Genomic DNA, 25,591 nt, shown 5'->3' on the forward strand with positions numbered 1-25,591 from the left:
GCAGCTTCCTTCCTGACCTACTTCCCCGTGAGGCAGGTAGGTCGTGGTCCCGGGGACTGGCGCCACAGGTTCCGCTGCATACCTCAGGCGTAGATAGGTCGCCCTAGGGCAGGCTACTTGGAATTTGCCTCCACCGAGTCCTGGAAATGGGAAGGGAGGTGAGCAGTCTAGGCCGGCAGCCAGAAGCCCCAACTCTGGCTTCCAGAAATGAAAAATGCTGTGCCAGTGGTTCCCTGCCTGACTCTGGACGAGTTCTCGATCCTCTCTGGGCCTTCATCTACCCACCTGCCACGTGGGAGTATCTTTGGACGGGTCTCCCTAAGTTCTAGACTGAAATTTCGTTGCCAAACTTCCTTTAAGGGTTGTCCCCAGATTCACCAGTCTGGTCTGTCCCTCAGCAACGACTTAGCTGCACTTTGAACTCTGGCCCCTTGGGTTTCTTCTGAACAGGTTGGGTGTCTGGAATCGGCTCTGGGCAAGAAGCTGCCTCCAGCCTATAGATTTTAGGCTGAGAAATTTGTTTTCTGTGCACTGAGTCAGGAACCTGTCACTGGCTCTCCACCCAGGCAGACGTTATATCTGGGGCTCAGGGAGGTTTTAAGACGGGCAGGACCAGGCTGCTCTATCCTGTCTTTGCCCTGAGCTGTAGAGGTTCACCAGAATCAGATTCTTGAATACTCCAAGTACGTCTAAGCAGTGGAAGGAAGTACTGAACAGAGGATCTGGAGGTTTGGGTTCTAGTCCTGGCAGTGCTGCTGACTGGCTGTGACCTTAGGCAAATATCTATCCCTCTCTGGCTCAGTCTTTCCCCTTGACTAGGGTTGATCAGATGGTTTGCTAAGACTCTACTATTTTTCACATTCCCAACAATAGTAATAGCAGTCAAAATAATTGTTACCTTATCTTGACGTACAAGGCCCTGGGCTTCCCTGGAGGCTCCGATGGTAAAGAATCTGCCTGCAATGCAGGAGACCTGGGTTTCATCCCTGGGTTGGGAAGATCCCCTGGAGGAGGGCATGGCAACCCACTCCACTATTCTTGCCTGGAGAATCCCCATGGACAGAGGAGCCTGGCAGGCTACAGTCCATGGGGTCTCAAAGAGTTGGACACAACTGAACGACTATGCACAGCACAGCACATTTGCTGATTCGGCCTTCTCAAATTGCCAGTGAAACTACACTTGCTTAGGAATTTCCCCGCAAACAAAGTCTAAATCAGGTTTCTGGATTGATATCCTCATGGTAACTGCTGCCTTCCTTCTTTGTCTGATAGCTGTATCCCCTGTTCTTTAATGCCTGTGAATGTCACGAGGGTGACAAGTCTGTCCCTTTCCTAGCATATAGCACATAATAGGTGGAAGGAACGGAGATATCTTATTTGGTGCAGCAGTCATGTGAGGTTGAGTCACTCTGCTCTCCTTACACATGAGGAGACAGCATCAGAGACACTCCGGGTCTCACAGTGAGTTGGCAGCATCAGAATTTGAACCCATTCTGTCTCTGACTCCAAAGCCTGAACTTCCACCTCACTTGCCCTCTCATTCCAGGATTTTCTGCTGTGAAGCCATTACCTAAGTGCCAGCAGATCTAACCCACGAAGCCTGGAAAGAGAAGACCATCAGGTTGGGTGAGGGTGGTCTTGTCTAGCTCAACCTCCTGGGACCTGAGGAAGGGGCTGACCTAGGGTGTACTGGCCCCCCCTCCTGCAGACCCATGGCACACCGGCTACAGTTACGACTGCTGACGTGGGACGTGAAGGACACGCTGCTGAGGCTCCGCCACCCTGTGGGAGTGGAATATGCCACTAAGGCCCGGGCCCACGGGCTGGAGGTGGAAGCCACAGCCCTGGGACAGGCCTTCAAGCAGGCGTACAAGGCTCAGAGCCAGAGCTTCCCCAACTATGGCCTGGGCCACGGCCTCACCTCCCGCCAGTGGTGGCTGGATTTGGTCCAGCAGACCTTCCACCAGGCTGGTGTTCGGGATGCCCAGGCTGTGGCCCCCATCGCTGAGCAGCTGTACAAGGACTTCAGCAGTCCTAGCACCTGGCAGGTGTTGGAGGGGGCTGAGGCCACCCTTAGGGGGTGCCGAAAACGAGGCCTGAAGCTGGCAGTGGTCTCCAACTTTGACCGACGCCTAGAGGACATCCTGGAAGGTGTTGGCCTGCGGGAACACTTCGACTTTGTGCTGACCTCTGAGGCTGCTGGCTGGCCCAAGCCCGACCCCCGTATTTTCCATGAGGCCTTGCACCTTGCTCAGGTGGAACCAGCGGTGGGAGCCCATATTGGGGACAGTTACCAACGTGATTACAAGGGAGCACGGGCTGTAGGCATGCACAGCTTCCTGGTGGCTGGCCCCGAGCCTTTGGACCCTGCGGTCAAGGATTCTGTACCCCAGGAACACTTTCTCCCCTCACTGTCCCATCTCCTGCCTGCCCTTGACTATCTGGAGGGCTCCCCGGCAAGGCTTTGAGTCTGGTGAGGGAAGTGGCCGGGGCCAACAAACACTGGAGACAGGGAGCCCTTTTCTTCCCAAGATCTGGCCTTTGCCCCTCCCCCTGCAGCCTCAATAACACGTTCTGACTATAAAGCCTTGAGTGCGCCTTTCAGCCCTGCCCCACCAACCAGCTCCTGGTCTCTGAGAGGATTCATTCATCACACCCGTGTCCCTTTTCCACCGCGAGTCCCCCTCACCTCCAACACGATTCATGAGAGCCCAACTAGCTTCAAAACCAGCACTTTCAAACTTTCTTTTAGCAGCAGGGCCTTTTGTCATGGGAGTACTTATGTGGAACCCCAACATGCAAAACAGGAAAAGTGAGAAATTGCTAGGGTTGAAGCAGAGGTCCTGGGGTCCTTCTTCCATTCATGAAGTCTCTGTGATTCTCCCCCTGGGAAGCCTAGAGATCAGAGGAGCTTAGTTAGGTAACCAGGACACTAAGCTGAGCTGTGAGGATGCTGCCCTCTAGGACTGCATAGTCTGATGGGCAAACTTAATTAAAAATTTTTTTTAATTGTGCCGTGTGGCTTGTGGGATCTTACTTAGTTCCTTGACTACGGATCGAACCCCGGGTCTTCAGAGAATTCCCTGAAGGAAGTTTTAGACAAGGAACACACTGATTGCAGCTGATGTAGGCCTGCAGTGTGTTAAATACTCTGCCAGGGCCTTATGTATGTATACATAACTCGTGGGCCTTGCAAGTGTGACTTCCACCTTACAGATGAGGAAATGGATTTGTGGGTTAGGTAGCCTGCCTGAGTCACAGCTAGTACCTGCAGGAGCTGGGGTTCTCTTTAGGCTGGTCTGACTCCAGAGCCCATTGGCCTGACTTCTAGCAGAAAGTGATCTGTGTCACATGAGACATGATGCCGTGGAGATCCAGGGAGAATAGAGAAGATGTCCTAAGGATGGCAGTGCTGAAGGGTACCCTGGTCACAGGGATAGTGGGGGGGTGGGAAAGCACAGGGAACAGGGACTGGAGCTCAACTGGCAGGAGTGCAGGAAAGTGGGGGGGGGGATCATTGGAGAAATTCCGTGTCTCTTCCTGTCTTTCCCCCTTCATGCTTCTCTCTACTTGCTGTTTACTGCACACCTGTGCCCTGTCTAGTGCCAAGTCCGGGGGTACTACAGGTAAAAGGCACAGACAGGCACAGACACAGGATATGTCCTCGTGCCAGTAGCTGGGGAGAGCTCTGGAGTGGACCTGAACTGGGAGTGGCCCACAGATGGGCAGACAGATAAGAGGGGCACTCTTGGGAGCAGGCCCATGAACTGTGGACCCAAGGCTGCTGTGGGAAGGTAGATTGGTAGCTGGGGGAGGGGAGAATAGCATGAAGACCTTTAGGTGCCGTGTAGGAGAAATGGCTTTGACCTAGGTTTTAAGCAGAGTCTGTGCTCAGGCAAAAACAGGAAGCTCTTCTTAGACTTGGCCAAACCTCTTGTGGATCTGTCTTCTTTGGGCTTAGTGCCAAGGCCAGGTGACTAAACATTAATTTCCAGTTGTCAAGCAGTGAGGACTCAAAGGTCATGAGCTGTAGTTTCAGAGCTGCAAGGGCCTCAGAAGTCATGTCAACCGAAAAAGTTGGTTTGACCCACCCAGTGTTAGTAAATTACTGAAGGAACTTCAGAGTGGGGAAGGCCCTGTCCTCCATCTTTGAGCCCAAGAGCCTTACAGGTAAGTTGTAGGTAAGACTGCCTTGGGACGGTGTTTGCAGGTGAAACAAAATGGAGGACCACTGTTCTCAGTGACCTCCTCAGAGGAAGGAAGGGACTTGACCATGGTCTCAGCAATGCAGGGCCCAGAACCCTGTCCCAGGCGCTTTCAGCTGTGTGTGCTGAGCTCCTGCTTGGATCTGGGAGCGTGGATAGGGGGTGAAGACATTCATTTCCCAGCAAACACAACACTAGATATGAGCTGGCACCTGGGGGATTTGGCCAATTACCAACAAAGAACACAGAATAAATTTTTCAGTGTTTTAAAGTCTTTAATAATGTACATGTTCTCTAAGGCTGGCCCTCTTATTCCCTTGGCTCTTTCTGGTTTGAAGGCCTCACCCTGGTCTCACTGTATTAGAGAAGGCATTAGGTGATGGCATGTACAGCTACAGTTGGGAAAGAAGTTCGTCCCTGTGACCACAGCTGGGCACTGGCTGGAGCTCTGCCTAGTCAGGCAGTGTTTCCGATGGGTGTGTTGCAGGCAGGCTACCTGGAGACAGGATCCCCTGAGTCTCCCGAGTATCTAGGTAAAACCTGGGGGAGGACAGAGGCCAGAGTCCTCTGGCCAACAGCAACCTGGCAGGAGTTCTAAATCCCTTCCAGGTTGTCCTTGTGTGCTAGAAAAATATTTTCTCTGTGCCATGTCATGAAAAGGATGGAGAAGCACTGAATAGAGGGAATGAAAGAGCTTCAGCTATAAGATTTTCTGCCAGAGGATGGGGTCTCCTGGGGGTAGGAGTTCTCCAGAAGAGCCTACAACATGCATCCAGTCACCTGTCCCTCCATACATCCACTGAGCCATCCATCCATCAGTCCATATGTCCACTCACTGATCACGTTTATCACATGCTCACTCTGCACCAGGCACCAGGCACCATGCTGGATGCCAGTGCTAAAGGGGCAAATGAGACACCCTCAGAGGAGCAGATGGACGGTAGATTTGGGAAACCAAGCCTCAGGGAGTAGTGGATTCCCCCAGATACCCAGCATTTAATGGTTGGACCCATATTCCCCACTAAAGCTGCTCATGGGGCACAGGCAGCATTTGGGAAGAAGACACTGGGTAGAAACGTGGCCTGAAAGGGTGGTGGGGAGGGACACCTGGCCTCCCAGTAGCTGCAGGTCAGTGGACGATGGAAATGGTCTGGTCAGCCACAGCAAAGACCGGGAAGAGGGGCCCAGGGAAAGACGCATGGTGGATATGGAGCACGGTCCCTGAGGCAGGCTCGTAGAACAGTAGCTCCTGTGCCTGCAAGTCCAGCAGCACCCCCAGCTGAGCTGGGCAACGCAGCAGCGCCAGGGGCTCATGCTGCCCGTCGTGTGAGAAACGGAACTCCTGGCCATAGCGGGAGAAGACCCAGGAGAAGGCATTGCAGCCCAGACGAGAGTCACTGCCAGAACCCTTGCGGGGCAGCTGGCCTAAGGCCACACCCACCTTGTACGCACAACTGTTCTGGACGTTTACCGTCCAGGCGTGCAGCCCAGCCTGGAAAGACGTGTCGGCCAGGGCATTGGGCCAGTGGTCAAAGCGCTCTGGGCCATCTGCACAGGCCTTGGACTTCTTGGCATTGAAGGTCAGGGTCCTCCGATCATCTGACAGTTGCAAGAAGGGGCTGACCGTTCTCTCATCCATACGCACGTCCTCTGTGCCTGCCAGAAAGAATTCTCTGAGTTGCCCAAGGCCCACCCTCAGCCCTGACCTGGTCCTGCCAGGTAGCAAAGGGCTTCCTCACCACTCACTGGGAGGTAAAGCCATTTACTCTCTCTCGGCCTCAGATTTCTCATCTATAAAAGTGGGGATCAGAACAGGACTTAGCACAGGGTGGATGTGAGGATCAAATGAGATGATACCTGTAAATAACCAAGCATTAACAGTGATAGAAATAAGGCCCAGAGAGGAGAAGCGAGTTGCCCAAGGTCACATACCAAGTTAGTGGCAGGGGCCAAATGAAGACCCAGCATATTGTTCCTACATTTAGCATTGGCACTGATTGGGCTTCCCTGGTGGCTCAGATGGTAAAGAATCTGCCTGCAATGCGGGAGACCTGGGTTGGGAAGATTCCCCTGGAGAAGGGAATCGCTACTCTAGTATTCTGGCCTGGAGAATTCCATGGACAGAGAAGCCTGGCAGGCTAAAAGTCCATGGGGTGGCAAAGAGTCAGACACAACTGATCAACTTTCATTCACTGATTGTAGTGCACCCTAGTTGGGCATACGCAGTATCCAGATCAGACTTGTCCTAGTGACATGGTTCCTGAAAGCTTGAAAGCATCAGATATGCAGTTTCCAACAACTAAGTAAATGGGACTGCAGGCAAATCAGGCACCACTGGATTCCAGAATCTAGAAGCTGTAGCTTGTACTAACATTTTAAGGAGAATGTGCGGGGAGGGAGGGCTAGAATTGAGAAGAATTCAATCCATTAACTTAGCCTTTCTGTGAATTGTGAAAATACTACAACAGGCAGTGTGGAAGCTTCCATTTAGTTTGGGGGAGACCTGCTTTGAGAACCCTCCCAGTGGGGGAATTCCAAGAGGCAGGAATCCATGTCACGTCCACCTCTGTGGCCCGAGTATACAGCACAAGGCCAGACCCACCACTGGCCTGAGTCAATGTCAAGTGAGTGAGACTAATCCAGGAAGCTCAATTCTTGCTCCAGATGCTCTCCAACTGGCCACATCAATTGCATGTGCCAAATTGCTTCAGTTGTGTTCTGATTCTTTGCGACCCTACGGACTGTAGCTCACCAGGCTTCTCTGTCCATGGAATTCTCCAGGCAAGAATACTGGAGTGGGTTGCCATGCCTTCCTCGAGGGGATCTTCCTGACCCAGGGACCAAACCTGTAACTCTTGCAGCTCCTTAAAGAGAAACTAGGTTTCCAAGAAATAGTACTGAGCTATTGCAGTAGGGTAGAACATGAGGAGGACGTGATTTCTGGGAACAGGATTTATCCCAGACCCAACCACAGAGCAGGCTGGTCTGGAAACGGAGAGGACCTGGCCCAGCTGCCCCAACCCTGTCCAGAATTTAGGCTCCATTGACAAGCCTGCATCCAGCATCACTGGTTGCTTAACCTACGATGCCAGACACACCAGTCCCCAGTGTGATGTAGCAGCAAAGCCCACCCAGACAGGAGCCTGGCTCCAGCAGTTCCTAACCTGAGAGGGATCCGAGAATGGCTGTTGCCCAGAGTTGGGTCAGTAATGGACTCCGAGTGCACTTCTCATTAAAGTTTAACTTTTCCGACTCCTTGGGATCCAAAATGCCCTCTGCTTCCTCGGTCCTTGTGCAGGAAAAAAAAAGAGATTTAGGGAGGTTCTGGAAACGCATCTGGATCAATACAGGAGGGGGACGGAAGTAAAATCCTTTTCCCATGAGGGTGACAGCAAGAATGGCCAGGGCCCACATAGGAGCCCCCAAAGAGAAGGGGCTGGAGCCAGAAGAGAAGGTGGGCATTCCCTCTATGCCTTGGAGCCTTAATTCCAGCAAGGCACATGGTTTATAGGGAAGGGAATACTTGGTGTCAATGTGTTCTGTGGGGAAAGCAAGTCACCAGTGTCTCTCGTGAGTTAGCTGGGAGGAGGACCAGAGCTACAAGGAGGATCTAAGCCTCTTGTACCACGGTCTTTCTGCTCCACCAGCGTGCATAGAGAAAAATTTCGCTTTCCTTCAAAATCTACTGCAGCAAAACCTATTGGTATGGTCAGAAGGTACAGCCATTCCTCTGCTCTTAAATCAAACACCCCTCAGGAGTCACATAAGAAGAAATGATTGGTTATCACCCAACCATAAAGTAATCATAGCACTTTGCTCCCAATAGCCACCTCTTTTCAGCTCGCAGCAGGGACTGGGTTTTGCTGGAAGAGATTTGGGAACACAAGATGCCTAGGAGGGGAGTATTGTCATGTGTTTAGCAGCCGAGCTCTAGGCTTGCTATCTCTATGTAGAATCTCGGGATCTTTGCTCTAACTTGGGAGGCAGTTGTTACTTCATTGGACAGGAAGGAACCGAGATTCAGAGAAAGCACTCAGCTAAAAAGAAGAACCTGGATTTAAGTCTTGCTACTCTGCAGAAACAAAAAAAACCCAGACTGGGGTCCAGGCACCATTGTCTTACCCTTGACCTGAAGTGAAGCCTGAAGGGCTGTGAGGCCCTTCAGAGTAAGGATTCACCTTAGGGCCTAGCAGACCTCTGATCTGGCTTCTGAGAAAGAACCTTCCCTCTGCCTCTAATCCTGAAGGTAGCTTTGAGCTCAGGCAGCAAAGAAGTGAGAACACACGCTCTCCTCCCCAGATCTCGTGGCTCTGTCCACAATCAGAGGAGGAGGCTAGAGGGTGAGCACATCTCCTCATGGATGCCAGCTCTTTTTTTTTTAAGACTGGCACCGATTGTCCTGGCTTGAGAGGAGCGAGGTGAACAGAGCCCTAGGAAAGCTGAGAGCAGACTCTAGTTACAAAGACTCTTTGTGGTTGGGACAAGAAGGCTCTGTTGCCATCTTCTCAAAGCACTGAGGCTGGCTCTGGAGAAGTCCCAGCCACCAGATGAGGAGGAAAGAGGAGAAGGTGGTGTCAGCAGTGCTGAGTCATCATCAGAGCAAATCTGAGGCCAGTTACAGACACTAGAGTCTAGAGAATCGGCTGGTCCAGCTGCCTCATGCCGTGGAAGAGAAAACTCATGACCCCAAAGAAGTGGGAATGAAATGGGGCTGGCACGCACCAGGGCCTGGGCCAGGACCAGAACACCCGGTCTGTGCAGCATGGCCTTCTGTCACGGCAGACCAGGGCTGAGCTCAGCCACAGACGTGGAAACAACCTTAGGGACTGACAAACAGGTTTTGAAAACTGTATAATCGACCCTCCATGTCCTAGGGGGATTGGTCCCAGGACGCCCAGGAGTACTAAAATCCATGGGGCATTCAAATCCTTTGCAGTCAGCTCTCTGTATCTGCAGTTCCCCATCTGCAGATTCAAAAACACTCAAACCCTTGGTTGGTTGAATCTATAGGTGGGGAGCCCATGGAAATGGAGGGCCAACTCTACTTTGAGAGTACGCACCCTCAGTCTAGAAGCACAAAGCACTACAAACAAACCCTGAACTCTCCTAGTGGGTTTGTCTACCATACTATGGGTTTTGCAACTCAAACAACTGTTCGTGTATTGTAGGACTGAACAAATGAATAGATATATTGCTGTTGCTGGGAGCCACAGTTCTCACTGTGAAAGAAGAACTACATAAAGACAGAATAAGGAAAGGCATAGGAAAACCCCTGTGGTGTTTGACTGGAATTAGAAGTTGTGATACAAACTCAGGAATAAAAAAGTTATGTGCACACACACTCCCCATCTCTGCCTGCTGTCCACTGAGAAGGCTTGGAAGCAATGCATCAGTAGCAGGGAACACACCTAAAGCCTAAATCTTGGTTTTTAAATACTCTTCACCACTAAAAGGAACCAAGACTCCCTGGAGAAATAGCTGATTCCAGGGCTGGGGCAGGAAAAGAAGCTGTGCCTAGGATATCTTCTTGTGCCGGAAAGCAAGAAAGTGCTCTAAGAATGATGAAGCGTTGTCAGAAGGACCACAGGATCTGGCTTGAAGGGGCTCCTACTGGCCAAATCTGGGACAGTTTGAAGATCAAAATTAATAATAGAAGTAATAGATTACAATGCACTGAATAAAATAAGAATCTATGAGTCTATGTTGAGACTAAATAAGTGAATGAATAAACAAAGTCCTAGACACAGCAATCAGACAAGAGAAAAAAGTAACAGTAAAGGACTCCAAATGAGAAAGGAGAAATAAAACTGTCACTGTTTGCAGATGACATGATACTATACATTGAAAACCCTAAAGATGCCACCAGAAAACTACCAGAACTCATCAATAGATTTAGTAAAGTTACAGGATACAAAATTGACATACAGAAATCTGTTACATTTCTATACACTTGACAATGAACTATCAGAAAGAGAAATTAAGGACATAGTCCCATTTGCTATCACATAAAAAGAATAAAATTCTTAAGAGTAAACCTACATAAGGAGGTAAAAGGCCTATACACAGAAAATATAAGACACTGATGAGAGAAATTGAAGATGATACCAACAGTTGGAAAGATACACCATGTTCTTGGATTGGAGGAATTAATATTGTTAAAATTACCATACTACCCAAAGCAATCTACAAATTCAGTGTAATCCCTATCAAAATACCAAAGGCATTTTTCACAGAACTAGACAAATAACTTTAAAATTTGTATGGAAACACAAAAGACCTCAAATAGCCAAACAATCATGAGAAAGAACAAGGCTGGAGGACTCACGCTCCCTGACTTCAGACTATACTACAAAGCTACAGTAATCAAGACAGAGACAGACACATGGATCAATGGAACAGAATAGAAAGCCTAGAAATAAACCCACACATTTATGGTCAGCTAATCTACGATGAGAAATTTGTTTTCTGTGCACTGAGTCAGGAACCTGTCACTGGCTCTCCACCCAGGTGGGCATTATCATCTGGGGCTCTGGGAGGTTTTAAGACAAGTAGGACCAGGCTGCTCTGTCCTGTCTTTGCCCTGAGCTGTAGAGGTTCACCAGAATCAGATTCTTGAATACTCCAAGTACGTCTAAGCAGTGGAAGGAAGTACTGACCAGAGGATCTGGAGGTTTGGGTTCTAGTCCTAGCAGTGTTGCTGACTTGCTGTGACCTTAGCAAATATCTATCCCTCTCTGGCTCAGTCTTTCCCCTTGATTAAGGGGTTGATCAGATGATTTGCTAAAACTCTACTGTTTTTCACATTCCCAACAATAGTAATAGCAGTCAAAATAATTGTTACCTTATCTTGACGTACAAGGCCCTGGGCTTCCCTGGAGGCTCCGATGGTAAAGAATCTGCCTGCAATGCAGGAGACCTGGGTTTCATCCCTGGGTTGGGAAGATCCCCTGGAGGAGGGCATGGCAACCAACTCCACTATTCTTGCCTGGAGAATCCCCATGGACAGAGGTGCCTGGCAGGCTACAGTCCATGGTGTCGCAAAGAGTCGGACACGACTGAGCAACTACGCACAACAACAACGATCTACGATGAAGAAAGCAAGAAGATACAACGGAGAAAATACAGTCTCTTCAATAGCGGTGCTGGGAAAACTGGACAGCTACATGTCAAAGAATGAAACTAGAACATTCTCTAACACCATATACTAAAATAAGTTCAAAATGGATTAAAGACCTAAATGGAAGACTAGAAACCAAAAAACACCCAGAAGAAAACATAAGAACACTCTTTGACATAAATTATAGCATTTTTTTGTCTGTTTTTTGGCCACATTGTGCAGCATGTGGGATAGTAGTTCCCCAACAAGGGATCAAACCTGAGAACCCTGTGCTGGAAGCATGGAGTCTCTCAGAGAAGTTCCATGTAGCAATATTTTTTTGGACCTGTCTCCTAAAGCAAAGGAAGTAAAAACAAAAAAACAAATGGGGCTTAATTAAACTTAAAAGCTTTTGCAGAGCAAAGGAAACTATCAACAAAATGAAAGGACAACCTAATTGGGAGAAAATATTTGCAGATTATATGACCAGTAAGGGGTTAATAGCCAAATATATAAAAACTCATACAACTCAACATTGAAAAAACAAAAACTCAATTAAAAAATGGGCAGAAAGGGAATTCCCTGGAAGTGCAGTGGTTATTCCACACTTCCACTGCAGGAGACTGGGATTCAATCCCTGGTGGGGGAACTAAGATCCCGCAAGCCACATGGGGCAGCCAAACCCTGTCCTCCCAGAGAATAAACAAAAACAAAAATGGGCAGAAGACCTGAATACACATTTTTCCGAAGAGGACATACAGATAGCCAACAGGCACCTGAAAAAATGCTCAACATCACTAATCGTCAGGGAAATGCTAGCCAGAACCACAGTGAGCTATCACCTCCCAGCTGTCAGAATGACTGTCATCAAAAAGAACACAAATAAGAAATGGTGAGGATGTGGGGAAAACAGATTCTCATATACTGTAGTAGGAATGTAAACTGCTGCAGTCACTGTGGAATATGGAGGTTTCTCAAAAAAAAAAAAAAAAAAAACCCAAACTGAAAACAGAACTACCATATGACCCAGCAACTGTATTACTGGGTCTATACATACACACACACACCCAAAAAGACACGTGCACCCCGATGTTCACAGTGGCATTATTTATAACTGCCAAGATATGTAAGCTTCTCCAGGCCAGAATACTGGAGTGGGTAGCCGTTCTCTTCTCCAAGGGATCTTCCCAACCCAAGGATCGAACCCAGGTCTCCTGCATTACGTGCAGATTCTTTACCAGCTGAGCTATAAGGGAAGCCCCATATACATACACACACACACACAAAAACATAATTCAAAAAGACACATGCACTCCAATGTTCACAGTGGCATTACATATAACTGCCAAGAATATAAGATACCTAAATGTCCATCGACAGATGAATGGATAAAGATGTATATATATACAACGCAGTATTACTCAGCGTAAAAAAGAATGAAGTTTTGCCATCTGCAAAAATATGAGTGGATTTGGAGGGAATTCTGCCAAGTGAAGTAAGTCAGCTAGAGAAAGAAAAATACTGTATACCACTTATATGTGGAATCTAAAAAAATACAACAAACTAATGGCTATAACAAAAAAAGAAACATAGAGAAATAGAGAACACAGATGTACAGAACTAGTGGTTACGAATAGAGAGAGAAGGAGGGAAGATAGGGGTAGGGGATTAGGAAGTACAAACTATTATGTATAAAAGAAGCAACAAGCATACATTGTACAACATAGGAAATATTATAGCCAATATTTTATAATAACTACAAATGGAGTACAGCCTTTAAAAATTGTGAGCCAGTATTTTGTACACTTATATATTATACATCAACTATACTTCAATTTAAACAAACTAATATAAGGCTGGATGTCAATTATACTTAAATTAAAAAAGGTAACATCTCTGATAATGGGACAGAATGACATCAATGCCCCCTGGTATGACAGACAGACTGAGGACATCACGTATGAGATACTCTTACTTGAAATGTACAACCTGAACCTAGTCATGAGGTAACATTAGATAAACTCAAATTGAGGGATATTCTATAAAACTGTCCTAGACTCTGAAAAAGTGTTTAGGGGGGAAAAGGGTGAAGGAAAAATTACAGATTAAGAGATCAGATGGATTGGGTATGGGGGGTAATGGGATTCCAAAGACAATTATTAAGAACATTTTTAGTACAATTGGCAACATTTGAATACAGACTATATATATTAGATAATAGCGTTATGTGGACATGGGATTTCCTGAATTTAATAATTATACTGTGGTATGTAAGAGAATGTCTGTTTTTTGGAGATTCATGTTGAAGTAGGTGATAAGATAAAAAGTCATGCTATCTGCAACTTACTCTCAAATAGGTCAGAAAAAAACAAGTTTTTCTGGATATATACACTAGATAGACAGGAAGAAAGAGACACAAGAAACAGAGAGCAAATGTGGCTGATATCAATTAGTATTTCTAAGTTTATTATACTACTTTAGCAACTTTTCTATACCTATGAAATATTTTAAAACCAAAAATAAAGAATTTTTTAAGAAATCAGATCAGCTTGATATTGAGGACAGACTGTATTAGAGGAAGATGATGAAGATAAAAGAGAAAAAGATGAGGAGAGGGACTTCCCTGGTGGTCCAGTGGTTAAGATTTCGAGCTCCCAATGCAGAGGGCCCAGGTTCGATCCCTGGTCAGGGAACTAGATCCCACATGCCACAACCAAGAGTTTGCTGGATTCCAGCTGGACCTTTGAGTCCTTCCCAGCACTTTCATTCTGTCATCTTAGCTCCATGAGATGTGGCCTGGATGTATGAATCTCAGCATTCTTTCCCTGAACCACATTTGGGAAATCTCGCTGCAACTAAGACCGGGCGCAGCCAAGTAAATAAATTAAAGAAAGAAAAAAAAAAAAGAGAGACTAGGAGAAGTGTGGAAAAGATCATAAGGAGACAGTAAGCTAAATTTAGGAACATCTATACCACGGAATACTTTAGACTTCCCAAAAAGTGAAGTAAATCTAAATGTACCAGGATAGATAGCCTGATAAGTTATAAACAAATATAAAGTGATCCCATCTGTGCTTTCAAAACAAAATTTTAAGAAGGGAAAAATCCCCCACACTCTTTTGTGATTAAACATGGGAAAGCCTATAAGACACACATGTAACTGTTAAAGCTGATCATGATTCAGAAACAGAATTGGGAAGACGTGATAGAGACATTTTTCATTTTAAATCATTTTCTACTGGTGAAAATTATTTTTTTCTCCCATGTACATATGTTGCTATTGATATCTATACTGCTGTCTTTATAAAAATAAAGAAGAATGGACTGTGCTCCCCAAGCACACATTGTGCCTGTGAGCTCTGAAATCTCACACACACAGGGTAAGAATTTAATTTCTTTGCCTGGAAAATTATCACATCTTGGCCACTTCCTCTGGCTCTTGGGTCTCAGAACCTTTCAAGACTTTTCAGAACTCAGGTAGGGCCTGGTGAAATTCTTTTATTACTGCATAATTAAAATAGAATTTTCCTGGTAACACAGACTTAGATTTCAGATTCTTTCATTAGAGAAAAGGGGAATGAAGTAGAGAAGACAGAACTGGGTCAGGTGTCACCTGTGGGTCCAAGCCCCAGCGCAGGGGCTTAGGCAAGTCCCTTCCCCTCTTTGAGCCTCAGCATTCTCATCTGTAGATGGAGGTGGTGAAACCCTCCCAGCCGGGTGACTGTTTTTTTAATAGGATAATGTTTAAGAAAGCCCATGACAAGCCCCAAGCCTGGCTTCAGGAAGCCACTCAGCTGCCCACCCTGAGCTTCCCCCGAGGAGCGGTGAGGCTGGACAGCAATGGACGTGGCAGACTTTGGAGAGGTCAGGGGCCATGGTGCCAGGCCCATACTCACCTCTCAAAAATCTCCTGCTCCTTCTCCTGCGAGAAAAGAAAACAAAGTCAGGCTTGGCACCAGAAACCCAGCAGGTCGTCAAGACTTGACTATGATTAACTCGCATGGAGGGCTCCACGTGGAGAGAAATTCTAGAATAAAAACATCCACTCCTTCTTTAAGACCCTGCACAAGTTTTATGGGCCCTTCTTCACAGACCTCTCGCATCATGCACTCAAAGTGAATCCCTCTGTGCCCTGAGCCCCGTGGCACCCTAGGTTTCCCTCAGACTACACTTCCGGACAATCACCTATTTACCCAGCATTTCATCGCCCAGCGCCTCAATGGACGGGACTCGTTGAATTTTCTGTTGTGACCCTCCCAGCGTTTGGGACAGAATGTGCTCGGCACGTGACAGCTGTGTGACAAAATGAACGCGCGATCTGGGACAGCCACAGAAACCATGACTGCACGAGAGGGACAACTTGAACACAACAATGTTGTTCCACATTCTCATTTCTCTGCGTGGCGCATCTACTGAGATGTCACACCGTCACCTTAAACATATTAGATTGTGATTTCCGGGTGGTGGGAGTGAGGATGAGCTCTGTATTTGCAGCAGACCTCTTGTCAGTGCAGTGTTCTCTCTGCAAGCTTCTGGACTCTCTCCCTCTCCCCACTTCCTTTTACAAAGCTATGACTCTTGTCTTTGAGACATCAGCCTTTAAGTTGCTTCATTCAGGAAGGCTTCCCTGACTACCACCCGCCTCAAGCCAGGACTGCAGGGGCCCCAGCTCCCAGCAATGCCCCCTACCATAGCACATATCCCTCCATGTCTTAATTATCAGTTTATATATTCGCCTCTTCTACAAGGCTGTGAGTTGCTGCAGCCATATCCGGTACCTCTACTCTTAGGGCTTTCCAGATGGCTCAGATGGTAGAGTCCGCCTGCAATGCAGGAGACCCAGGTTTGATCCCTGGGTTAGGAAGATCCCCTGAAGAAGGAAATGGCAACCAACTCCTGTATTCTTTCCTGGAGAGTTCCATGGACAAAGGAGCCTGGTGGGCTACAGTCCATAGGGTTGCATAGAATCAGACACAGCTGAGCAACTAACAACACGCATAGATAACACAATGCTTAGCATACATTAGGCTCTTAGTAAATATTTGCTCACTACTGAAAGAACAGTTACCAGTTGAAAAAAAAAAAAAAAATCCCCATTAGTAATATTGCCCTGTCTCATCCTGGTTCCAAATGATCATTTTCCACCCACCTCATACCAATAAAACATTCTCATTTTCAGACTTTGGCGGAATCTGGTCAACTTGTGGTGTCCTCACCCCCGCCTAACTTACAATCAACTGGAGGTCATCCAGATGAGTGAGCATGTCCACCAGGCTGCCGCGGATGGTGTCCAGCTTCTGCAGCGCCTCGGCCCAGTGTACTCGCTGCGTCAGGATACTCTGGTGGGCCCGCTCCTCTTCGCCATGCACCTGTTCCAGCAACCTCTGCTCCTCGCTCTCGCACAAACTCCTCACCAGACCCAGCCGCTGGATGACCAGTTCCCGAGCTGCGCTGGCCGTGCTCTGACCCGGAATTAAACAAGCAGTTGGGTCCTGGCATAGCCCCAGGCAAGATTAGGAGGGTTGGGGCTCAGCCAGAAGAAGTGCTAAGATTGATTAGCCATGTCTGACATGGGTACAGTAAGGGTAGTAATAGTGCTTAAAACACCCAAGCCCTAAGATTTTCCCAAATGTGGTTCAGGGAAAAGAATGCTGAGATCCAGACATCCAGGCTACATTCATGGAGCTAAGATGACAGAATGTAAGTGCTGGGCAGGACTCAAAGATCCAGCTGAAATTACTTGCTTATTTCACAGTTAGGATCCCCAAGTTCAAGAAACCAGGTCAGAGAATCATAGAAATGCAGAGCAGAAAGGCCTAAAAAGTCTATCATCAACAGAACGCACACAAACAGTAGTCCAGTTCTTATTTGGACCATGGTGGTGGTTTAGTCGCTAAGTCATGTCCAACTCTTGCAAAGCCATGGATTCCTAGGCTCCTTTGTCCATGGGATTCTCCAGGTAAGAATACTGGAGTGGGTTGCCATTTCCTTCTCCAGGGGGTCTTTCCGACCCAGGAATCAAACCCAGGTCTCCTGCACTGCAGGCAGATTTTTTATCAATTGAGCTATGAGGGAACCATCTATTTGGACCATGTCTAAGGACAAAAAGCTCATTACTTCCCAAATCTGTCTATTCCAATTGCTTCCATGGTACAATTCTTAATCTGCCACACAAGAGGGCAGAAATAAATTCTAAGTCAATGCATTTAGCATGTGTCCCCTAGCAACTAGCACAGTGTCTGGCAAGGAGCAGGTGCTCAAATATTTACTGAACGATTGACAGGAAAAGTTCTTTCCAACTTAAGCCAAAAATCTCTTGGTGGTGCTCACATGCCAGTCAGTGGCAAAGCAGGGTCTAGAGCCCAGTTCTCCTGACTCTCAGCCCAGCACTCTTCCCCTCCATCAGTGCCATCTGATGACCCATCCTCCCCCATGGCACTGTTGTCTGAAGCTCCTGCACTCTTGCCAGACAACTGAGGGTTAAACTACTTCCCTCATGCCAGAAAGTTGGGGCTCGTCAGTGGCTCTCCTTGTTTCCTGCCCCTAAAGACCTGCCTTGTACAATGAGGGGACAGTTAGGCCTGTTTCTCAGAAGAGACTGAGACCCACAATGTGCCCCAAGGAGAAGAGAGACAGCCTGAGTGAATGGCTGAGTGAACCCAGGGGTTCAGATTCCAAGTCCAGTGTTCTTTGGAGGCAACATAACACAGTGGTTAGGAAATTAGGCTGTAGAGACAGCGCCTAGGTTTAAATATTAGCTGTTCTATTTACTAACTATGGAACGTTGTTCCTTATCTTCCCTGGGCCTCAATTTTCTAATCTATCAAATGAAGATACTAATAGTACCAACCTCATAAGGCTACTTTGAGGGTCAAGTGAGTCAATATATATAAGAAGAACAAAGCCTGGCACGTACGTGTTTGGTATCATTAGCTCTTGCTCCTCTCTCTAGCCCACCTCAATACCTTTCCCACGGGTGGGTCTCTGCAGTCCCGTTTGTACTGTATGAACAGGATCAAGAACAGACCCAAGATGCATTAGATACTCCCTGACAAGAAGGCTGCAGTCAATTTCAACATGCTTCTTGAGTCATTCCCAGGGGAAAAAAAAAATTTGCTTTCCAAAGATATGCCTGAAGAAACTAAAATCCCTCCTAGACCAAAACACGGGCTTCCCTGGTGGCTCAGATGGTAAAGAACCTGCAATGTGGGAAACCTGGGATTGGTCCCTGGCTTGGGAAGATCCCTGGAGGAGGGCATGGCAACCCGCTCCAGTATTCAATCTAGACTGGAGAATCCCATGGACAGAGGAGCCTGGTGGGCTACAGTCCACAGGGTCGCAAAGAGTCAGACATGACTGGGTGACTAACGCACACATAGACCAAAACACAGAAATGCTGGAAAAATAGACCAAAGCATCCCTTTAAAGCGAAGCTACTTCTGGCAGCTTAGAAAAGGGAATCCCTTGGCGTCCAAAAGTAGAAAGGAAACGGAAGACCAGTGTAATCAAGAGCTGGGGACTCAACTGGCTGCTCTGAATGGGGCTTGTGATTTACTTTAGATTTGTACACTCATGTAAACCATCACACAAAAACAAAAGTACAATAAAGACCTCTCTGATTTTAAAATAAAGGGAAAACTTTCTACAAATGAGGGAATTATTAAAAGATGTGCTTTAAAATGAACCCTGCACACAGCAACTAGAGAAAACTTGTGTGCAGCAATGAAGTCCCAGCATAGAAAAAAGAAAAAATTTTTTTTTTCTAATTAATTAAAAAATTCTTAAGGGGACCAAAAACAGACCATAAATAGAATATACAACTTTCAAGCTAGGACAGGGAAAAAGAAGGGAGGAGGGGTTGATTAACTCAAAAGAAGGGAGGAAAGGAAGGAAAAAAGCACAGAAAAAGTGGACTACAGCAGGGGAAGGATAAACTGGGAGGTTGGCATTGACATAGACACACTACTGTATACACAGCAGATAACTATCAGAACCTACTATACAGCACAGAGAACTCTGCTCAGTCCTCTGTAATGACCTGTATGACAATGGAATCTAAAAAGTGGATTTGTGTATCTGTAGAACTGATTCACTTAGCTGTATAGCAGAAACTAACACAACATTGTAAATCAACTATACTCCAGTAAAAATTAATTTTAAAAAATTATAAAAGTGGACTACATAGAAAACAGGCTTCCCAGGTGGCTAGTGGTAAAGACTCCACCTGCCAATGCAGGAGATGCAAAAGACGTGGGTTCGATCCCTGGGTCAGCAAGATCCCCAGAGTAGGAAATGGAAACCAACTCCAGTATTCTTGCCTGGGTAATTCCATGGACAGAAGAACCTGGCAGGCTACAGTCCATCGGGTCACAAAGAGTCAGGCATGACTAAGCATACACAGAAAACATAAAATGACAGCCATAAATCTAAGATTGATTAAACTTGGCTAGTTAAAAGGCAGGGATTATCAGCTTGGACTTTTTTTATAAGTATTTTTTTAACCTTTCTTTAAAATGTTATTTATTTATTTATTTATGACTGTGCTGCATCTTTGTTGCTGTGCGGGCTTTTCTCTAACTGCTGCAGGCAGGGCTCACTGTGCAGTTCAGGCTTCTCATTGCAGGGGCTTCTTTCATTGCAGAGCAGGGGCTCTAGGGGAGCAGGCTTCAGTAACTGTGGTGCATGGCCTCAATAGTTGCAGTTCCTGGGCTCTAGAGCACAGGCTCAATAGGTGTAGCACAGGTGATTAATTACCCCATGGCATGTGGGATTTCCCCAGATCAGGGATCAAACCTGTGTCTCCTGCATGGACAGGCAGAATTCTTTACCACTGAGCCACCAGGGAAGCCCTTGTTGTTGTTGCTAAGTCGTGTCAGCTGTTTCCGACTCTGTGTGACCCCATAGACAGCAGCCCACCAGACTTCCCGGTCCCTGGGATTCTCCAGGCGAGAACACTGGAGTGGGTTGCCATTTCCTTCTCCAAAGTATGAAAGTGAAAAGTGAAAGTGAAGTCACTCAGTCGTGTCCAACTTAGCGACCCCATGGGCTGCAGCCTACCAGGCGCCTCCATCCATGGGACTTTCCAGGCAAGAGTACTGGAGTAGGGTGCCACTGCCTTCTCCAGGGAAGCCCTGGACTTTTTAAAAAAGGAAACAAAATCCAGTTTCTAAAACACACCTGAAACAACATAAGAAGTTGGAAGTAAAAGAAAAGAAACTGATATATCCAGAAAACACTTGTTGGTCTAGTAATGAGTAAAAGACAAAATAGTCTTGAAGGCAAAAAGGATTCCTGTTCATAAAATGTCACTGCTACTGCTGCTAAGTCACTTCAGTCGTGTCTGACTCTGTGCAACCCCAGAGACGGCAGCCCACCAGGCTCCCCTGTCCCTGGGATTCTCCAGGCAAGAACACTGGAGTGGGTTGCCATTTCCTTCTCCAATGCATGAAAGTGGAAAGTGAAAGTGAAGTTGCTCAGTCGTGTCTGACTCTTAGCGACCCCATGGACTGCAGCCTACCAGGCTCCTCTGTCCATGGGATTTTCCAGGCAAGAGTACTGTCACTGAAAAGTGACAAAAGGGATGTTTTACCAGGAATATATAACAAATTTAAATATATACACTTAATAAATAGTACCAAGAATATAGAAAGAATTGACAAAATTATAAGGAAAAATAGGCAAATTCACAGCATAGTGTGAAAATGTAAATGCCCTTTGCCAGTAATCAAAAAATCTGGCAATCAAAAAAATAGTAAATATAGAGAAGATCTGAACTTATTAATAAGCTTAATTATGGACTTCCCTGGAGGTCTGGTGGTTAAGGCTCTGAGATGCCAATGCAGGGGGCACAAATTTGATCCCTAGTCTGGAAACTAAGATACTGATACTAATGTAAAAGGTAAAAACATATATTTGAAAATTTTAAAGTATAAATAATTAATAATAAAATAATTAAAAATCTGATAACTCATAGCACAAGGAAAAAGTCATAGTAAAGATTTAAAAATACTTATAACTGAGTGAAACTGAAAATACTACATCAAAATTGTGGGATATCCCTCTATCAATACCTAGAAGGAAATATATAGCTTAAATGCTCACTTTGAAAATGAAAAAAGACTAAAATCAATAGGCTGTGTTCAACTCGGGAAGTTAACAAACTACAGAGTAAATCCCAAAAAAAAATCGGAAGGAAAAAATCATAAAGAGGAAATAATAATGGAAAATAGATGTAATCAGAAGGGAAAAGAGAAGCAATCAGAAGCTCTCAGAAGAGAACTTCAACAAGCTCTGCACATCACCTACCCATCTACCTGTACCTGTGCTCAAACACTCTGTCTTCCCTATTTCTGTGGATAAACTGCCTGTGCTCTCACCTCTGGCCAATACTTCCACTTATTTACTAGCTCCCACCCTCTCTGCTAAACCAACTGTCCCCTTTTCCTGCATCATTAATTTTCCCCTCTCTACTGGGCAATTCCCATCAGCATACACACACAGAGTCATTTCCCGCATCTTAAAAACCAAGCAACAAACATTTGCTTGCTTGTTGATAGCACATCCATCTCTTGATGGACATCCCCCTTCACTATCTCTTGATGGCATATCTCTCTCCACTATCATCCCATTTCTCAGCTTCCTTCTACAGCAAAATTCCTCAAGAGTCATCTGTGCCAACTATCTCAAATTGCTCTTTTTCTACTCTCTCTGAAATTCACTCTGATCACACTTTTGCCACAATACTCTACCAAACTCCTCTTGTCAGGATCTCCGAGGAGCATGTTACTGAAGAGTCCATTCTCATGTCTCCCCTGACTTGATCTCTCTGCAAAATCTGAACCCACCTCCTTGAAACCTATTGTGCGGCACAACACTCTTATTAACTGTTTTATTCCTATTTACCGATTGCTTTCTTCTTGGTCTACTTTGCTTGTTCCTATCTACTCAATTGGGCTTCCCTGGTGGCTCAGACGTCTACTCAATGGTTAGATGTCAGAGTGCTCTAGAGCTCAGTCCTTGGACCCCTGCTCTTTTCTATCTGTATTCTACTCACTTAGTGATCTCATCATTTCCTATGACTTTCACTTTATACTCTCACTTATTTGAAAAGAAAAAAAAGACAGTGCACTAAGTCGTGTCCGACTCTTGGCGACCCGATGGACTGCAGCCCGCCAGGCTCCTCCGTCCATGGGATTCTCCAGGCAAGAATACTGGAGTGGGTTGCCATTTCCTTCTCCAGGGGATCTTCCCGACCCAGGAATCAAACCCAGGTCTCCAGCATTGCAGGCAGATTCTTTACCAACTGAGCTACACGGGAAGCCCCACCCTCACTTATACACTAATACATTTACGTCTCTGGCCCAGCCCTCTCCTAACTTGTGTACCCAGCCATCTACTCAACATCTTAACTTGAATGCCTAATAGTCATCTCCAACTGAACATGTACAAAACTGAACTCTAGTCTCCTCCAACCATCACTCTGCACGCAATCCTTCCCCACCTTGGGAAACGGCTGCTCCATCCCTCCAGTTGCTCACATCAAAAAAAAAAGTCAACCTGATCCCTCCTCCCTTTCTCTCACAAAGCCTACATCCAATCCATCTGCAAATCCTGCTCTTTCTTCCCTCAGAAAGTATATATTAATATATGCTGCGTTTCACCATTCCTACCACACTTACTCAGGTCCAAACCCCTCTCAACTCTCACCTGGATTAATGCAACACTTCCTCACCAGTCTCCCTGTTTTTACTTTTGCTGCCTATGGTCACTTCTCAACACAGCAGCCACTCCTTTTAAATCTTAAGTCATATCATCTTACTTCTGATAACTTCCTGCCTTCCCCAGATAAAAAGCAAAGTCTCTGTGTGACCCGTGAGGATTCTACCTAGTTCCATGCACTGCTCTCTGACTTCATCTCCTTTGTCTTCTTGTTTACTCTGCTCCAACATGTCAGGCACGATCCCATCTCAGGGTTTTTGCACTTGCCTTTTCTCTTTTGGGAACACTCTTCCCCAGGATATACAGTGCATTCCCTCACCTCTTGGAAATTTTGTACAAATATCAATCTCCTTAATGAGGCGATTCCTGATCACAACCCCATCCTCAACATGACCCAGCCCCTGCCTGCGTTCTGTTTCTCCATAAAGGTTATCACCTTTTGACATAGCATATATTTTATTTGTTATTAGCCCTCTCCACTGGTGGCTCAGCTGGTAAAGAACCTGCCTTCCAGTGCAGGGGTTCAGTCCCTGGGTGGGGAAGATCCTCTGGAGTAGGTAGTAGCAACCCATTCCAGTATTCTTGCCTAGAAAATACCACGGACAAAGGAACCTAGCAGGCTACAGTCCACAGGGTCACAAAGAGTCAGACATGACTAAATATGCACACACACACACACCCTCCCCTGACTAGAACGCAGGCTTCACGAAAACAAGAATTTTCCCATGTTTTATTCACTGTGGAACCTCTAGCACATAGACCGATTGTGCTTGGTGTGTGGCAGGTGCTTACACAGGTTTGTTAAATAATCAAATAAATGGCAAAAATGTTGTAAGTATTCCCTTCAAAATCAGCACCTGCTACAAAAGCTTCTATTTGACATTGCGCTGAGGTCCTAGCCAGTGCAGTTAAGACAGGAAAAGGAGAAGGATGAAGAAAAAGAGAAAACATCATGCAAAGAGAAGCAGAGATGGACAGAGAACAGCTGCCTGGACTTCTAGCGGCTTGTTTGTTCCTGCTTCTCATCCCCTTTAGGTTCTGAAAGACTCGTGTATCTAAAATCCAAGAAATTCTGTTTTGCTTATGCTATCAGTAGTTCAACTAGACTCTATTCCTTGCGATCAAAATCATTTATTTTTTGACTAAAATAGTGCCATGTCTGCTCCATGTACTTTTGGGGAAGGAGGGCAGGGGTGTGCAGGAAGAAACTCATAGCCCCTGCCCTTGAAGGGCACACTTGAGACTAAGAGGCAGCAGCAGCAATGCGTCCACTGAATAAAGGGTGGGCAGTGAGGTGCTGTGGGCCTCCCAGGCGGCACTAGAGGTAAAGGACTTGCCTGCCAGTGCAGGACATGCAAGAGACACAGGTTCGATCCCCGGGTCAGAAAGATCCCTTGGAGGGGGGCATGGCAATCCACTCCAGTATTCTTTCCTGGAGAGTCTTATAGATAAAGGAACCATGGTGGGCTACAGTCCATAGAGTTGGACACGACTTGGCACGCACGCACTAGTGAGGTGCTGCAGAGGGATCACCTGGGAGTCAGACATCCAGCTCATAGAACTGACTCTGTGAGTCAGTTAACCTCTGCGGGACCCATTTCCCCGTCTGTAAACAGGGATGTTACTACCACCTACTGCCTAAGACTGTCATAAAGAATGTGCAATGTAAAAGCCATGGGTTATTTTATAATACTGGGGCTGAGCACAAAATAATTAAAATGATAGAAGACTCATCTGATCTTTTACCTGAAGAAAGTTATTTTTAAATCAGTCTTTGCATCAAATGCATTCTAGGAACAACCCACTCTGCCCAGATGTAAAACCAAAAAAGAGGAAACCATCCTTCCTGAGCATCCAGCTTTGTCAGTAACACAATGGGTCTGGGAGGTTGGGAAGGAACTCTAGACTGGTTCAAGCCCCTAAGGCTGAGAGCTTATCCTAGGAGGCGGGCCAGAGGAGGGGGAAGGGGAAAAATTACCTACCACTGCTCTCTGGTTCTTCCCTGGCAGGACGTCAGCCACATATTTGGTGATGGTAGCACTCTGTAACTGCAGCCTCTCACACTGGTCCACAATCTTGTTCTGCAACACAGATGACATCCATGGTATTTGGATCCACAGTTGGTCCATTCTCTCCGTTCCAGTGATTTTTTTTTTCCCTTTTACCCCACCTCAGCCACCTACTCCCATGGTCATATCTCGGAACTCATCATTATTGAAAACTATGCCACTTCCAAAATCTTCAAGGATCCCATATCCTCCCCACCACTTTCCATCCTAGATCACACACTCTAGAATCTCCATTCCAACAATCCTCCAGCTTAGATGGAGTCACCAGTACATTAGTCTTAGCACTTTTCACTGTCCATCATCCCTTTTTGTGGCCTTGCTTCCCTCTTGATCCTCAAATCCCATGGCCCATCATAAGCACTTTCTTACATACACTCACTCTTCCTTCATATCCAGCCCCCTAACTGTCCACACCTGCAACTGAGCACAAAAACATGGCTTCCTAAGCTGCTCTTCCCCAAGGAATCCCCATTCATTAACAGTACTTCCAAGCATCAATCTCG

The 25,591-nt window shown here is 46.3% G+C and overlaps 2 protein-coding genes across 3 annotated transcripts; one reads left to right on the forward strand and one right to left on the reverse strand.

Annotated features, from left to right (window-relative positions):
- On the forward strand, window positions 1-3,014 carry HDHD3 (haloacid dehalogenase-like hydrolase domain containing 3). Its single transcript, XM_010835166.1, has 3 exons — window positions 1-36; window positions 1,547-1,621; window positions 1,709-3,014. Exon 3 carries the CDS (start codon window positions 1,713-1,715, stop codon window positions 2,466-2,468), a length of 756 nt encoding a protein of 251 aa, XP_010833468.1. The 5' UTR covers window positions 1-36; window positions 1,547-1,621; window positions 1,709-1,712; the 3' UTR covers window positions 2,469-3,014.
- A 1,445-nt stretch (window positions 3,015-4,459) lies between these two features.
- On the reverse strand, window positions 4,460-25,591 carry BSPRY (B-box and SPRY domain containing). 2 transcript variants are annotated; one of them, XM_010835168.1, is made up of 5 exons: window positions 25,002-25,591; window positions 16,533-16,763; window positions 15,198-15,223; window positions 7,370-7,494; window positions 4,460-5,861 (listed from the first exon to the last, which is right to left on the reverse strand). In XM_010835168.1, the coding sequence occupies exons 1-5, from the start codon at window positions 25,146-25,148 to the stop codon at window positions 5,335-5,337; spliced, it is 1,056 nt and encodes a 351-aa protein (XP_010833470.1). In that variant the 5' UTR covers window positions 25,149-25,591; the 3' UTR covers window positions 4,460-5,334. The 2 variants fall into 2 exon arrangements, with proteins under 2 accessions (XP_010833470.1, XP_010833469.1); XM_010835167.1 differs by having other exon boundaries at window positions 16,533-16,793.

The sequence above is a fragment of the Bison bison genome, unplaced genomic scaffold, assembly GCF_000754665.1.
Source record: "Bison bison bison isolate TAMUID 2011002044 unplaced genomic scaffold, Bison_UMD1.0 scf7180017864039, whole genome shotgun sequence".
Taxonomy (NCBI): Eukaryota; Metazoa; Chordata; class Mammalia; order Artiodactyla; family Bovidae; genus Bison; species Bison bison.